Source organism: Branchiostoma floridae, chromosome 10 (genome assembly GCF_000003815.2).
Source record: "Branchiostoma floridae strain S238N-H82 chromosome 10, Bfl_VNyyK, whole genome shotgun sequence".
NCBI classification, from domain to species: Eukaryota; Metazoa; Chordata; class Leptocardii; order Amphioxiformes; family Branchiostomatidae; genus Branchiostoma; species Branchiostoma floridae.
The window spans coordinates 17,226,553-17,242,738 of NC_049988.1; the positions used below are offsets into that span (position 1 = coordinate 17,226,553).

General features: G+C 38.9%; 2 protein-coding genes across 2 annotated transcripts in view; one reads left to right on the plus strand and one right to left on the minus strand.

Annotated features, from left to right (window-relative positions):
• The window catches only part of LOC118424990 (dynein heavy chain 6, axonemal-like), a 46,157-nt gene that overhangs the window by 22,303 nt on the left and 7,668 nt on the right, over window positions 1-16,186 (minus strand). The window contains exons 12-16 of the mRNA XM_035833803.1: window positions 15,955-16,077; window positions 15,085-15,272; window positions 13,245-13,473; window positions 12,146-12,337; window positions 1,323-1,432 (exon numbers count right to left, since the gene is read on the minus strand). Coding sequence (XP_035689696.1) covers window positions 1,323-1,432; window positions 12,146-12,337; window positions 13,245-13,473; window positions 15,085-15,272; window positions 15,955-16,077 — 842 coding nt within the window. The remainder of the gene's footprint in view (window positions 1-1,322; window positions 1,433-12,145; window positions 12,338-13,244; window positions 13,474-15,084; window positions 15,273-15,954; window positions 16,078-16,186) is intronic.
• Window positions 7,060-11,481, plus strand: LOC118424773 (rhodopsin, GQ-coupled-like). Its single transcript, XM_035833509.1, has 3 exons — window positions 7,060-7,783; window positions 8,891-9,018; window positions 10,517-11,481. Exons 1-3 carry the CDS (start codon window positions 7,566-7,568, stop codon window positions 11,218-11,220), a joined length of 1,050 nt encoding a protein of 349 aa, XP_035689402.1. The 5' UTR covers window positions 7,060-7,565; the 3' UTR covers window positions 11,221-11,481.

Below are 16,186 nucleotides of genomic sequence, written 5' to 3' on the forward strand. Positions count from 1 at the left end.
CTGAAAGCTGCAATCTATTGAAATTGTTAACACACATTGATACCAATGGTTATTTAATATTTTCATTTGCCAGAGAAGTTGCATAATTCATAGACTGTTTTATACCATATCATTTCAAAAACTTAGCCTCTTAGCAAAATTCTACGAATTTGGAAAACCTTTCCATTTGTCCCCAGGATTGTTTGATTTATTTTTTTCCATTCAAAGCACAAGAATGCCTTTACTAAGTTGAAACTATCCTCAATTTGCTGCACAACAAACAAGTCAGGGCCCTAAGCAACTTCACTGATCTTCAGTCAGTCATCGCATGCAAAACATAAAGTCTGGCTTGACTTGTTTTTCTGTAAAATTATTCTGTAAAATACAGCTCTGCACACTTTCATACCAACCACTTGAAAGAACCAGGAAATTCATGAAAACGTAGAGGAAGAATGAACCATTCACCACACTTCAAACTTCAAAGGAATTCCAGCTGCCACTCTGCTATGCAGTCTCATTTATGAGAAGTGAAAAATGAATATTGACAACTTTTGGACCAAATTTGTTTGACTAACAGCACTGCCATTATGAACAGACTGTTCATGCCCTGTAACTCTTATAAAAAATTTTATCTTGGTACAGAGTATATTTGTTTTTTAGCACATATGGTAAACATTTTTTTTAAATTGTCAAAATTTGCCCTGTTCCAATCATACTAGGTAAATTTTTCAAAAGCAAAAACATATTAAATCTGTAAAATACATAGCTTTGAAGAAGCTCAATGATTTCATAAGTATCAAATTAAAAGAAAATCCCTTCCTTTGGTACCTTACTTAATAATCTGTCTCAATCCTGACACTTATAATTATCTGAAGTAAGTAATTAAGTGCTTTGTACTAATTGATTGTTCTCTCTTTCCATTTAATCTTTTAATTAGCACTTGTGCGTGTACAATGGCAAGTAAAAGTGATAGAGGCAAATTGTACTACAATGCACATGCCATTAGTTGACAAAGCGAAATACTAATTGTTGTCTGAAATTCAATATACCAGTCCTGTACTTCCTTATTGTAGTGTCACCTAGCAGAGGAGGCAAAACTATAGATTCACTTTCTTTTAAAGTTCTACTGCAGGACTGAGGCAAGCCACAAATTTCTCTACCTACAATTTATAGTGACCACATACTAAAATATCATCTAACTGCACTTAAAAACACTGCAGCTACAAAATGCTTACTAAAACATAACTCACTTGGCGAAAGCAACCATCGGACAATCATACACTTTCAGCATATTTCACGACACCACTTACTTATTACATTCTGCATGCAAAGGAAAGACCTACCTCTGGAATGGCAGGCATAACGAAAGGTCGTGAGGGGTCATACCCCTCCTCCCCTGTACAGAAGTGTTTCTCCACTGTGGACGACAGAGCCTCTCGGAACCACTGCACATCTGGATATAGAACACAATAAATTAAAAATGTAGAATAAGAAACATGCAGCTACAAATACCATTTTGGGATGTAGGACTCATGTAACATTAGAATACTTTCATAAGTCATTTTCCATGACTCACTTAAGACATATACAACACAATAACATTAAAACATGCAATCTACATGGATATAGAGCACAATAACATGGAGTGAAAAGAATTATGATTTAATACAATTTTGGTATGAAGGACTGTTTCCGTGATACACTGCATGTCTGGATATAGAGCACAATAACATAGAATTAAAAACATGAAACTTACAAATACCATTTTGGTATGCTGTAGTAGCATTACACAATCATATAGAACTCTTTCAAAAGTCATTTTCAATGATATTTCTGTTGGTTGCTTCATATAATGTTAGTTTTGTTGTGAATGTGCTGAAATGATGCTCAACCTAATATGCCCCAAAGTATTAACATTCAACTTTTTAGTTGCTAACTACATGGCACGTTTAACAACTTTTGAAAGAGTCAGTGACGTCCAAACTTTACATTTTCACTTCGAAAATTGCAATTTGAGTCACTTATTTGTGTAACCTAAATTGTTTGGACATGGTTGTACAAAATTTGATACTCCAAAAAAATATGTTACTTACAAGTTGGGAAAAAATCTCAAGACTTGTAAAATTATTGAGTGGAAATTGCAAAAAAAAAATCTTGTTTTTGCTTGTGGGAGGGAAGGGGAGCTAACCAATGGGCAGAATGCCCACTTTGTTTTTCCAGGACCAGGAAGAAGGATGAAACACTAAGTATCAACAACAACTGACAGACAACACTTCCTTTTTGATTGTTGGGGCATGTATACTTTGTATATAGTACCTTTCTCTTGTAATTCTTATTTTGACAAATTTGAGCAAAAAGACAATCCATTTGACTAGTATAAAAAACTGTAACAGTCGTATTTCTTAATCAATATTCGTTTAATCAAATTTCTCAAATTCACTTGTCCTATTGGGCAAGTACATTACAAATCTACTTGCCAAACTAGCTTTTCAATTGCCCAAAATTTGAATCACATTTTTTTAAAGTATATATTTTCACCTCTAACAATGGAATTCTTGTATAACTTGTGTTGACCAATGCTTGATGCCATCTCAAAATCTCACTCATGGGAAAATCTAGCCCGATCAGATAGGACATGTGCTTGCCCGATCAGCATTTTCACTTGCCTTGGGCTATTGGACTTGTCCAACCTTGCAGGTGGACATTGACTTGATTTACATGAATACTGTAAATGCAGAAATGTTCGTGGTGGATTAATGTTCGCGGTTTTTGCGGTGACCACTTCACCGCGAAAATAAAACCACCGCTAACATTTTTCTATTGTGGTATTAGACTGCAGTCTATGGTGTTACCGCGAACTTAAATCCACGGCAAAAAGTCCTTTTTCCCGCTACCGCGAAATTAAATCCCCGCGAACTTAAATGCATTTACAGTATGTCAAAACATTTCAGACAAAGAAGACACATGCTTGCATCATCAGCCAAACAAATGCACTTCTATCATCATGATGCTTGTTTCCATATTTGAATTTTTTTTTTATGGATAGACAACGGACAATATCATCATCAGCATTCCTCTCAATATTTAGAAAGTTTTGTTGTTACGACAAAAGATAAGATGTCAAAAGATACTACTTGTCCAGCATTATCAACAAAACAGATGACACTTAAAGCAAGATGGTCAAACAAACAAAATAGATGTACATAGAATTGCAAAACATTGCATTGAAAAGAGCGCACCCAATTTGCTCGCAAATGTTACTCATTTTAAATCAGATTCTCCCAACTTAAGTTTCCAATTGCCATGGATACACTGTCAAGGACAAGTCCACCATAGTTTGAAGCCAAAAAGTTGTCAAAGAAATTCTGAACTATTATAGCTGAGTCTACCAAGCATCCCATGGCCCTTTATTTTAGAAGTAAAGGAAGAGTCATGACAATCACAAATGTGCACCATAATGTAATGTACACAGATCTCTGGAATGTATAATCTCTGAAGTTCAGTTTCAGTTTATTTATCTTACCAGGAATACATCTCAGGTCAGCGTAGACCTGTTTTTCAGGCAATCCTGGTCAATGGAATCAAAGTTGTCCCCCCAACGACCTGGAGGTCAAGGGACTAGGAGGAGGTCAATGGAACAGTTGAAAGTCAGGTGGCATGAAGCAAAAAAAAAACACCAAACTAGAACAGCCTGTTGAACCTGAATTTTACTGCTCAACTGTTTACGCCTTTGTAACCAACACTCAGCAATAAGCACTCGCCAATACCGTACATGTGCCAACTGATTAACAAGTATGGCCTGATCCCTGAGTGACTTTTGAACGAACTGAGTGACTTTTGAACACATTTTTGAACAAGTTATATCGACTATTATATTGTGCACGTCTTTCCATATTAACCGAACACCTGTCTTGATTGTGATATGTAGTCTAAGACCAATGGTTCCTTATTCGTGATACAAATCGTATTGTTACCAATTAAGATTTTGAACTATGCTGTCTTTTTAAATTGATGTACTTAACTTATAGTGTATTTCTCCCCGGAGGAGCACATGTAAATACCAACATAATTCAGACATAACTAAATGTCTGCTACGTGGTATGTTAATAAAGATTTCAAAGATTTCAAAGATTTCAAAGATTTCAAGTACAACAAGGCAGTAAGAGATGGCAGACTTCACTTCCTTGGTGGTAAAAACCCTCTGGAAAGACATCGAGAAACTGCAGTGCAGAATCACATGCACACACAGACACACAGAAAGACAAACTGACAACAAGAGCCATGTACTTTTGTTGTCACAAGATATGGCTACAGATACACCACTATGCCTGAACCCAAGAGGGCATAACATGGCAAAAACTGTGTAATTTTGTGCCATTAATGCCATGCAGAAAACATGGGCCTCATACCCTACCAGTTGCAAAGCATTGTTTGTGCTTTAATAGAACGAGCAAACTGTAAGCCTACATAGAACATTACATCTGATTCAATACAGCTGAGGGGGACATTTTGCCTAGTCTTTCAAGCTAAGTGGCAAAAAGATTGCATGTTTCTGCCTACTGACATAAGGAAAACAAGGCATCTAAATAAAAAGTTTGATACTACACCTATTATTATAGTGATGATTCCAATTAGTGAAAACTTATCATTTTTGATCTGTACAGTTACATTGAATATCATACTTAAGAAAGAGGTCATCTTTCTGTGGGCCTCTGTAAAGATGCTCTATGGACCCCCTCCCTCAAAAGCTCACTCTAAAATTCTTCTAATTCAATTTTAGGACTTTTCCAAGACAGGTGGTTCATACATGGCACAAACAAATCTCATTTCTAAAATAAAGTAAAAATATCCATGATCATAAAAAATAATATACTGCAAGCAAGTTGGGTGCTGTTCTTTATTTGACAACCTTCTGTACCAGCACTTCTGTTAAGTGTGGCAGAAACATCAGCAAGATGATGGTGACCACCTACAATGTAAACACTAAGAAGAAGAAAATTGAATTTGTAGCACTTAAGAAGGTACCAAATATTTCTGATGTTATAAACTTGGCCATATGAAAATTGATTTGCAAATTTCTTAATGATTATTTTGTGACAAGCTGGATCAAACAACCAAGCTGCTGAAAGTATACTTTATGTTAATATCCTTGGCTCAAGATATCAGCTCTTCAAAAGCAGCTTACATAAGAATTAAAATAGTTTACGTTTTTTTCTAATTTCTTCTTGCAAATGAAGCAAAATGTTGTGCAAACTTGTGATATCAAATAATGTGGTGCACACAACAAGTTTTATGTGCCTAAATATTGTTATGAAAAAAGTAAGTATATAGTGAAAAATTTATCTGTAGCAACTTTTGCAAAGGATGCTTTTTCAGTCCATTTCCCTAGTCAGTGACATATATTTGTTGTACCATTACTAAGCAGCTCTCTGGCTTGTGAAATAATTGGTGATAATAAGTATGTTGTATCGTTCAACTGAGCACAATAAATTCACTGCACAACTGGAACACTAATCTATGTCTTTTATGTGAAACTTGTTATCGTCATCAGTTACATATGACACCATTCTGTCAGATATAATCTAAGCTAACTGTTCCCATGTATAAATGTAGGTCATGCAAATCTTGCTTCAAAAAAATTTAAGGTAAAAATATACATTTTGTAGCAAGAAAATGACATTGAGTGTTAGACATCCAGGTAGTAAGACACACCAAATAGCAATTACTCAAGATTTATATTTTACTGATATTCCAAAATCATGTCCAGTTGCTTGAGTAATTGCTATTAATCAAGAAAGAAAGACTGGAGCTTTTTAAAGAGGCCACTAAATAGAATATTCCACCCTTATCTCCCACATTTACAGACAAAAAGAAAACTACCCTAACAAAACCCACACATTATTGAAAAGGTGGGATCCTTCAAAAAACGTTGTTATAGAGGCCTTCTCAAGATTGTCTTCAACACCTAAGTATCTGAATTGTAACTTTAACATTCGGTGTTCAAGACAATCTTGGGAAGACCTCTATATTAACGTTTTTTGAGGTGGCAGTATAATGACACCTGGTGGAATTATGAGAATGTATGTTATATGATACATTTTAAAATGTACATCAAAAATTTGGAATAAAAGTGGAACCCAACTGCTGGTAATTGTATTACAGCCAACTGCATATAATTCGGGGAATTGCATAGAAACTGAAAACCTAAATCATTTCCCATTTACCCCTGGCCAATATAGATCAAATGGCATAATTGCATGAGCCATTACTTCCCCTACGTACTTACCAGTACTATGGGGAGCTATGTAAGCCTGCCACACAGCACGTTTTGACGGTGTCAAAAGTGTACAGGAAACACGCAATGACGGCAGTCCCAAGGCGCCATATGGGGTATCCACAACGGCTGTTTCTTACGGTCTAAACATTGATAAAAGACACAAACAGTGGACTATACTCGGTCACAAAATAGATTAACAATCATACTTTACGATCTTTTAATTTCTATGAACGACAGGGCTTACGAAAATACCGAATTTGCCAAGTTCGTACGGAGCGCCTGTCAGAACAAGCGAGCGCGGATCTTGAAGATCGTTCAACTATCCCGTCCTGAAAATAAATAAAAACAGCACCAAAACTATCAACTTTTCCACTTCTTATAATCTTCAAATGTCATACTTATGATTTGCTTCGCTGAATCTGCCAGTAATGGGACTAGTACTACCTTCACCTTTCCCTTTACTTAGCAAGATCAATGAAGACAATCATTCTAGTGTAACACTGGCCTTCCCAGCACATAAACGAACTTGTTTCAAGACTGGATCCAAAAACGTCATAGCTTTTTATCAGTTACCTGCTGAAGGCAAAAACTAGGTTGTGTCCCTAAAGACTTCTTCGTTGAGTTTCTTTCATCTTAATCTGTCAAGGCCTGTGGCCAATTAGCGTATTAATGACATAATCAATGGCCAGACCTGTCTAACCTGTTGTGTAACAAGGCTACATGGAGTCGTGACAATCAGCTACATGATTATGATTATTGTGATTGTGCAACCGTTACGCAGTCGACCAGTCTTGTCTGGGATTTCTGAGCTGTTGTCTGGTGGACATAGGTCACTCTTACAATCTCTAAATTTAGGACCTTGGGGCTGCATTGTTCCCAGCAGTTTTTGTTCATCCTTTTTTTCTTTCTTAATTGTTTGTTCCGTATTAACGGCAAACAGTAGAGTGAAAAAAACAGTTTTGTACAGGGGCTACTAGCTACAACTTTGATGTTTGCTTCTCTCATCCGAGCTCTTTATGATAAGAGCAGTAGGTTTTTTAACATGCTTGAGGTGTGGCTTTTCTCAAACACGGGATCTCCTGTTTATTTTTCTAATCTGAGAGGACTTTCGTAACTGCAGCTAGGTAGTACTCATTTTCGTTTGAAGTAAGGAAATAGGTCTAAAGTCCCATACCCAAGGGCACAACGTTGGTGTCTGCTAGGAATTCGAACCCTGAACTTTTAGATTTGAAGTCAACAGCTCTAAACGGAAGACAACCTTGCCAACCGGAAGACCACCTTTCTACTACAGAAAAAGCAGCCCTCAAACATGGACTTCTTTCTCGACAATTCAAGCAACAGTTTTCCTGTCCTCTGTAATAAGGTAATGTTGACAGGAAACGAGAGTGTGTCGGGCGACGGAAACCTGACGGGCTGCATTGTAGGGGAACATTTCTGCACCAGTCAGATTGTGAATGCAACCCTTATCCTGTTGTTTGGAGTGACCGGAGCAGTGGGGAACACTTTGGCTCTCTACGCTTTTATCAGGTAAGTGCAAGGTTCTATTATATTACATATAACTAGTATTCTGTAAACTTAATTCAGTATGTCTTGTCAAAACATACACAAATTTTCTAAGGGATTTCTAACCTTAAGAGGCATCTCAAAATGATTTTTGATATTCCAGGAAATTAATGGCTATAAAATGGCTTTCCATTTCTCTGCTTAACGCTATTCTGGTAATATTCTGTTTTTTTGTGGATTCTAATAAATTTAGCTTTCTATTTGTACCTTTTCTTTAGATAAATTAAAACAATTAAGCTCTTTTGTTATTCTGAGAAGAAAGTTTGTCACACCAAAAACACTGAATGAATTCCGGTGGGATTTTTAATTTCAACTGACAACAGGAAAAACAAGTCTTAGGATATAATTGAATTATTTGTTTGCTTGAACCTTTATTCATTCATGAGAAAGCTCAAATTGGCCTGCAGGCTGCTTTTCATAGATACACAAGTATTACAGTTTACAACCAAAATTGCTTGAAAAATCTTTAAACTTTGACTTTTTCAAAAAGATATCCATATTCAGAGATTTTTGTTAAGTGCTACGATTCATGAATTACTAAAAAGAGTATTGTTCAGCTATAAAACCTCACATTTACTGTCCATGGTACTGAATGTACAGTGTTGGTGTCTACATACTGTAAATGCAGAAATGTTCGCGGTGGATTTATGTTCGCGGTTTTTGCGTTGGCCATTTCACCGCAAATTTAAAACCACCGCGAACATTTTTCCAGGGCATTAAGATACTACAGTGCATGGTGCTACCTCGAAATTAAAACCACCGCAAAAAGTCCTCTTTCCCACTACAGCAAAATTAAATCCCTGCGAACTTAAATGCATTTACAGTATTGTATTTCCTATTTGTTTGATAGGGCAGAGAAGTGGCTGTATATAGTGCTTGATTAATGTTTGAGAGAACTACAGACAGTGTATGGATGGTACCCAGTATAATGATTTATGTAGTAAGTGTTTACTTAGGCCTACTGTCCATCCTTCGGCATAGTCCACGAACTAGCTCCCTCCATCTCCGGCGGTCCTGGTCCATTTACGTATTATTGTGGAAATTTTTATTGGTATTATTGTTTAAATCTAGGGCTCTACGAAAGCCTAAGAACTATCTGGTGGCCAACCTGTGCCTGAGCCAGTTGCTGATGTGTCTAGCCTACAGTCCGGTGACGGCAGTATCCAACTACCTACACAGATGGGTGGGTGGCTACATAGGTGAGTACAAAACATGTAGTTGTTCTCATTGGTTTCTTCCAATCAAACCAGTTCTAGAGTACGGCCATGGCGCATTGATACACCCGATCTCTTGATCTTGGAAGTTAATTGATGTGCAGTCGGGTCAGTACTTGGATGGGAGACCACCAAGGAAGACCGGATGCTGTACCCGGGCATACATTTGCACCAAAGACTCTTAAAAATGGTAGTACAGTCAAACCTGCCCAAGACGACCACCCGGGGGACTGGGAAAAAACGGTCGATTTGGACAGGTGGTCGCTGAGAAGAGTATTGACTCAAAACATGCCCGATGCAAAATATAAATGGTTTCCGTTGTGTTTAATGGCAAATAGCAAGCACACTGCAAGCAAGCAAAGAAGCGAGGTCTTTAATGTCAAATACGACATGCACACTGTAAATTGTAAATTTAACCCCGAGCTTTTATACGATACAGTGTTTTAAAGCTCAATATTTGTACACTAACGTTTTAGACCGTAAGGGAACTTTGATGCTGTCAGTTACCATACAAGCCTTTTATATGCATCGCTGTGTTCTTGATCGCCGTATCTGAATCAACTACAATGCACCTTTCGATTTCGATGCCCGGTACGTCCCGATAGCGTACTTACCCACGGGTGAATGTACAGTAAGGTTGGCCAAAAGCACTCATACAGATCTTTCTTAAAAAGGTATGAGCTACACAGATCTTTCGTTAAAAAAGTATGAGGCTATATACGTTTCAGCATTCGTTCACTTTGTAATGATATAGATTTTCAAAAAAACGTCTGTAACAACTAAATTCGGATTTTCTTACAACGAAATTTCCTCCCATATTACAGTAGACTGTCTCATTGACCCACCCATTGACCGCCACCATCTTTATTCTAAACCTAACGTCGCAACGGCAGTCAAAATCCGATGCAAACTGGCCGGTTTCGGCATAAAATCGCACTAGTTATCATAAAAAAATCGATGAAAACCTCAATTTTGAAAATGATACGGTCGTTATGGGTCCCAATTTGGGCCGGTCGCGGTCGCGTTGGCCAGGTGGTCGTTGAGAAAAGGTCGCTTAATGCTTATGTCAATGGGAAAAAAAATCGGGGCCGAGAAAAAGCGGTCGAAATGGCCAGGTGGTCGCTGAGAAGAGGTGGTCGCTCGGGCAGGTTTGACTGTACATAGATGTAGTTCTTTCTCTGCTAAGAGGAGGAGTATGGAAGCTAAACACACTACACCACCAGTGGACTAGCCCCCTGCTGTAGTGCTTGCACCTATGTGTGTGTATATATTCCTCATGCATTTTGACAAACCAACTATTGCTAAACCCATACAGTCCTACATTTTCACTATTACCAAGAAGCGAGAAGAAGCCAAACTTCTGTGTTATACTTAGGATCTGTGGTATGCATGATCTGTCTTTGTTGTGACCTGGACTAAGCTAAGTTGGGCAAAAAAATGTACAATAAAGGTCTTAATTCATTCACTCATTATTTTTCTACAGGGTGCCAGGTGGTGGGCTTTCTGACTGGCACGGCCTGCATGGTGTCCATCCTGTCAATCACAGCCATCGCTAGGCAACGGTTGGGCGTGGTCAGGGCCCCTCTACACAGCCTCACAGCCTTCACACACTCAACAGAGCTGAAGCGACTGGCCCTCATTTGGTTGATATCCATAGTTTCGATACTACCTCCCTTAACTGGGTGGAACCGTTTTGTCGTAGACCCTATCCAGTTCAGCGCTACGATGGATTACTTGTCGACTGACACACCTTCGAAAGCGTACATTATAGCTCTGATGGTCTTTGGGTTCTTTATCCCACTGGCGGACATTTGCTACTGCTACAGTTACATATTGTACACAGTTGTTAAACTTGGACGTGGCAAACTCATTAGAAAGAGCACCAAAAAAGGGGTGAACGAGATCAGCATTGCACTTGGTGCACTTATGATCACATCACTGTTCTGTGTCTGCTGGTTTCCATATATGGTTGTAGTGATTCTGGGTATGTCAGAAGCATACATACCCCCAGAACTAGCTATGGCTGCCTCTCCACTTGCTAAACTGTCCACAACTATTAATTCCATCTTGTTTGCGCTTTCGCTGCCTGCTTTTCGAAGGCATTTCTTTCCGAGTAAGAAAGTGTACAGACCGAGTGCAACAGCTATGAAAACATATGACAGGTCAAAGAAGACCTGGAATTCATAAAAGCAGTTACTGTAATGTTATCTAAGAAAAATTTATTTATTTGTGCAGCTGTTTACAAACAGCCAGCGCTGCCCAACTAGCCGTAGGCTATTGCAGAGCCGTATCTAAGAAAAATTATTGCGTAGCCGTATCTAAGAAAAATGTTGAAACACTTTAACTTGTTATCTTGTGACTGAAAAAAATTCCATCTATCAATTAGTAAATTACTTCAAAACCTGCTGTTATATGATTTTCCTTGGAGAAAATAAATATGTCTGCAGCATTTCTTTGTAATGTTGTACCTGACTAGTCTGCAATGATTGGAGTACAATGTTCTCTTATTTTGAGTGATATTAAAACGAAATGTTTGTTTAGATTCAATGTGTGTAGCGTGAAGTATTCTATTTGACAAGAATTTGTGTGTATATATACTATACATGTACACATGTAATGAGAACACAGACAAAATGATGATAATTCCTTTGTCAAGAAATTAAAACAGAGAATGTTGTGAAAAGCAATCAAAGGATCCTTTCGTGACTGTTTTTAAGTGAACAATTCACTTGCAACTTTGGTATCCACTTTTAAGAGCCTAATAATAGCCTTTATATTAAGTCTTAGCCACTGGAATGCTAAAAGGGGTTATAAAAAGTGCTGAATACTGTAGAACAGTGAGGCATCAAATAACATTGGATGTTCACTTCTATGTGATGACATACATTGTATTTTATAATTTTGCACATCATGTAAAATGTGGACATTTTCCTTCTGTCTTCAAGTGTCATCCACTGCACGTCTCTTTTGGTAACACTAGCATCCCTGTCGTAGGTGTTTGTGCAGAACCTTGCAGCTTGATTCTTTACCCTATCCTGTTTATTGAAAAAAGAAGAAAAAAGAAAAATATTTCATGTTCAGAAGAAGAAGAGAGAAAAATATTTCTCTTTACCTTCCTCCCAGAAAAGTCTGTCTGCAAAAGTCCTGATGGCCTCGTGACACCACAGCCTTACCACCAGCTTCTGTAGGGGCGGGGCCACCGGGGTGTCGCTATGGTTACCGGCCCAGCTCAGGCCACGCCTTGGGGTCCTCCCATCTCCGGCATCCTCTGAGGGAGGCACTGGGAAGATGCTGACCGATTTTCCTGCAGGAGAAAGAAAGTTGGAATTGAAATTCAGTGGCCTATGGGCAGCTTTTCTCCATTTGGAGTAATGATACACTATTATATAAAGTTTATCTATAAATCTCCTGCGTCCTCTGATGGAGGAACTGGGAAGATGCTGACCGATTTTCCTGCAGGAGAAAGAAAGTTGGAATTGAAATTCAGTGGCCTATGGGCAGGTTTTCTCCATTTGGAGTAATAATGTATAATTATATAAAGTTCATTTATAAATGAATGTAAAATTTTCCTCCGGCATCTCCTGCATCCTCTGATGGGGGGACTGGGAAGATGCTCACTGATTTTCCTGTAGAAAAACCATTAAGGTCAATAACCAAGATTGAAATATAGATGAAGTGACCCATTGAACAAAGGTAATACAACTGGATAAAAATCAGAGTTTACTTCCAGACTTTTCAAGTGACATCCACCAGTCTTCTTCAGCATTACTTTTAACAGTACAGTAGAAGCCGTTTAATTGCACTGTGGATTTGTCAGCGAATTCCATGCAAATATCCGACTGGTGCAATAATGCAAAGTTATCCAGCTGGACTGCATCAGTTTGGAATTTTGGGACTCTGTGCAATTAGCAGAAGTGTGCATTTATGCATTGTGCAATTAACTGGCTTTTACTGCATCTTGTTTGAATAATGTATACTTGTTGTTCATAGAAACAGCAGAAACAGACAACACATATACACAAACAAGACAAAACAACTAAAACTTCTTGTACAAATAATGAAATAAAATACCTGTTCCTTCAGAAGTTGAGGTTGTATTAGATTATTGATATAGTACATGTATTAGTTGTACATAGAAAATTGCAGAAACACAACACAGATACACAAACAAGACAAAATAACTAAAACTTCTTGTACAAATAATGAAATACCTGTGCCTTCTGAAGTTGAGGTATCCCCCGACACCATACTCCACGTCCTTGAACTTGCCCTGGTCCTGACGGGGCGGGGCTTGCCCCTGACCCTGGGGGTGAGCAGCAGCATGCCGTGGACGACCCTGGAGAGGTCGTGGAGCGAGAAGACGTGCAGGGCCTTCTGTGGGGTGGGGGGCAGGTGGGCCGACACCTGTCGGTAGAGGTCGTGGCAGGCAGACACGATCGCCTGAAGGGGTTAAAGGTAAGAGGTCATGACAAATGAAGTGCATCAGTGTGGCATTGAGGTGAGTAAAGTGTTAAACCTCAGACTTTGTATTCAGGGCATTTGGGGGGGGGGGGGCAGACACCAGTCTGTAGAGGTCATGGCAGGCAGACACGATCGCCTGAAGGGGTTAAAGGTGAGAGGTTATGACACATGGAGCACATCAGAATGGTATTAAAAAGTGGTAAAACCTCAGACTTTGTATTTAGAGTCTTCTGGGGGGTGGGGGGAAGGTGGGCTGACACATGTCGGTAGAGGTCGTGGCAGGCAGACACACGATCGCCTAAAGGGGTTAAAGGTCAAAGGTCATGACAAATGGAGTGCATCAGAATGGTATTAAAAAGTGGTAAAACCTCAGACTTTGTATTTAGAGACTTCTGGGTGGTGGGGGGCAGGTGGGTCGACACCTATCTGTAGAGGTCGTGGCAGGAAGACACGATTGCCTGAAGGATTAAGGTCAGAGGTCATCGCACATAGAAACTTTACTTGCCCTAACTAACTTTTCATTTGTCTGGACATTTAAATGACATTTGTCTAAGAATTTTCAATTCCATCAATGGAATTTTTTTTGTTGTTCAATGCCCTATTTTTCTGTGTTGACCAACCCTTGATGCTATAACTGTGACAGCTAGTAGTAAGAAGACATATCAAAATCTCTGTCATGGAAAGATTGGACAAGTGTGGTAGGACATGCACTTGCCCAATCAGCACTTTCACTTGCCCTGGGCAATTGTGATAACTTGGAATCCAGTTTATTTGTGGCTTGGCCTACATAGCTAGTGCAGGCTCTCCACGGAGTGGATGAAGCTATACCCTGAGTATTTGTTTACATCCGGTCGGATTTTCACACAGTAGGGGTTTTGCCCAGTGGGAGTAATTGCCCACACATTGATGGCTAATTACAAAATGTACATTATGTAACTCCCCCCTGTGGAAAACCCATGCTGGGCACGAAAGATTACCTCTGCAGGAGAAAGATTCTATATATATTTAATATATATGACCCAATTCAGGCTATATTAAGTCTATCTCTGTACCTGGTATATAATTGTAAATAAAATCTGAATCTGACTATTTTTCATTGGAAATGAAATCTGAATCTTGAGCATCATCTGTAGCCAAGCATATAGGGTCAGCCTTACTCTTCTTGAACAGTGTGCTGGGTTCTTTTATGTACAGAGTTTTTATACCCTAAGACCATGGTAAAATGCTAATCAATATCAGCCCTACAGTGTCAGCTCTAGCTAAATAGTCCTATACAAGAATGACAGTCTCTGCCACATAGGGCACATCTGTAAGCTGACTCAGGTCTGTTGCAGAGTTCTTTTTGCAGGATCCAGTTATTACACGATCCACAGGATCCGCTTATTATTACTGTAATTATATTACTACACTTACATTAGCCATGCGAGTGTGATGAGCCACACTGTAAACGGGAAACTCCTCCAGCCAGGACTGCAGCATCCCTGGCCAGTGTACAGATTCTCATTATCCTACTTATGTATGTCATATCGTTTTAATTTTACCCATTTCCTTGCTTCAGTAACAGTAATATTATTAGGAATTTAAACTTACATTAGCCATGCGAGTGTGATGTGCCACACTGTAAACAGGAAATTCCTCCAGCCAGGACTGCAGCATTCCAGTGTACAGCTTCTTCACACCGTCCAGAGATGGCGGGTGGAAGGCAATGACGGTGAACAGCCGAATCAGCCGGCGACTCATCTGGTGACAGGCTGCGCTGTTCCCAATGCCAGCAACAGCTGAGCAACAAAACGGTAATATTACACGACAGTTAGTCAAGTCTACAAGTAAATGTACTAGTCAATAAATCTAGATTAAGGACCACCTATCCATTGATTAACAGTCGAAACTGTAGTACAAACAGAAGTATAGAACCTTTGTGTGTTATATGTTATGTTTATTTTGATTGCCTTAACTTACTTTTTTTCTGCCTGTACTTACATGTACATGTAACAAGTTGGTCGAATTTTTGGGAAAAATGAACATTACAACAAGCTGCTAGGGGTGTCAAAATCGACATGGAATCATTTCAAGGTCTCATCAAGACCTACCCACATACTGAATATCAATACCATCCATCCAGGCATCCTTGAGTTATCCTGGTCTTCAACACACAAACAAATACACACACACACACATACACACATACAAATGCTACGGTAACCGAAAATATAACCTTGGCAAAGGTAGATACACAACATCTGTTTCGCATTACATGAATGGACTTTGAAATACAATTTGTAGTATTACCAAGGAGGTTTAAACCTTCTTGGTATTATGGAGTGACTATATAACCCTTACTGTTCAAGTCTTAGAAAACTATAACTGTCCAGTCAAAATGTTTATGTAGCATTTGTACATCTTGTCTACCAGTACATAATGCCCATACTAGAAAATGACATGTACACAATATGTACTTACCAGGAGAAGTACAGGCAGCAACAAAAGCAGCATTACTGATAGGCTTGAAGCTGTGCTTGTCGATGTTGTAAACTCCCCCGTGCGCCATGATCTGTCGTAGAACCTCCAGACAAGGCTGTGTACCTGGTACAGCACACACAAAGGATTCAGTCATGAAGTTAGTAACTTTGTTTGTTGGATTGTTTGAACCTTTGTTTATTCAGGAAAGCTCAAAAATTAATCTGCCTGCAAG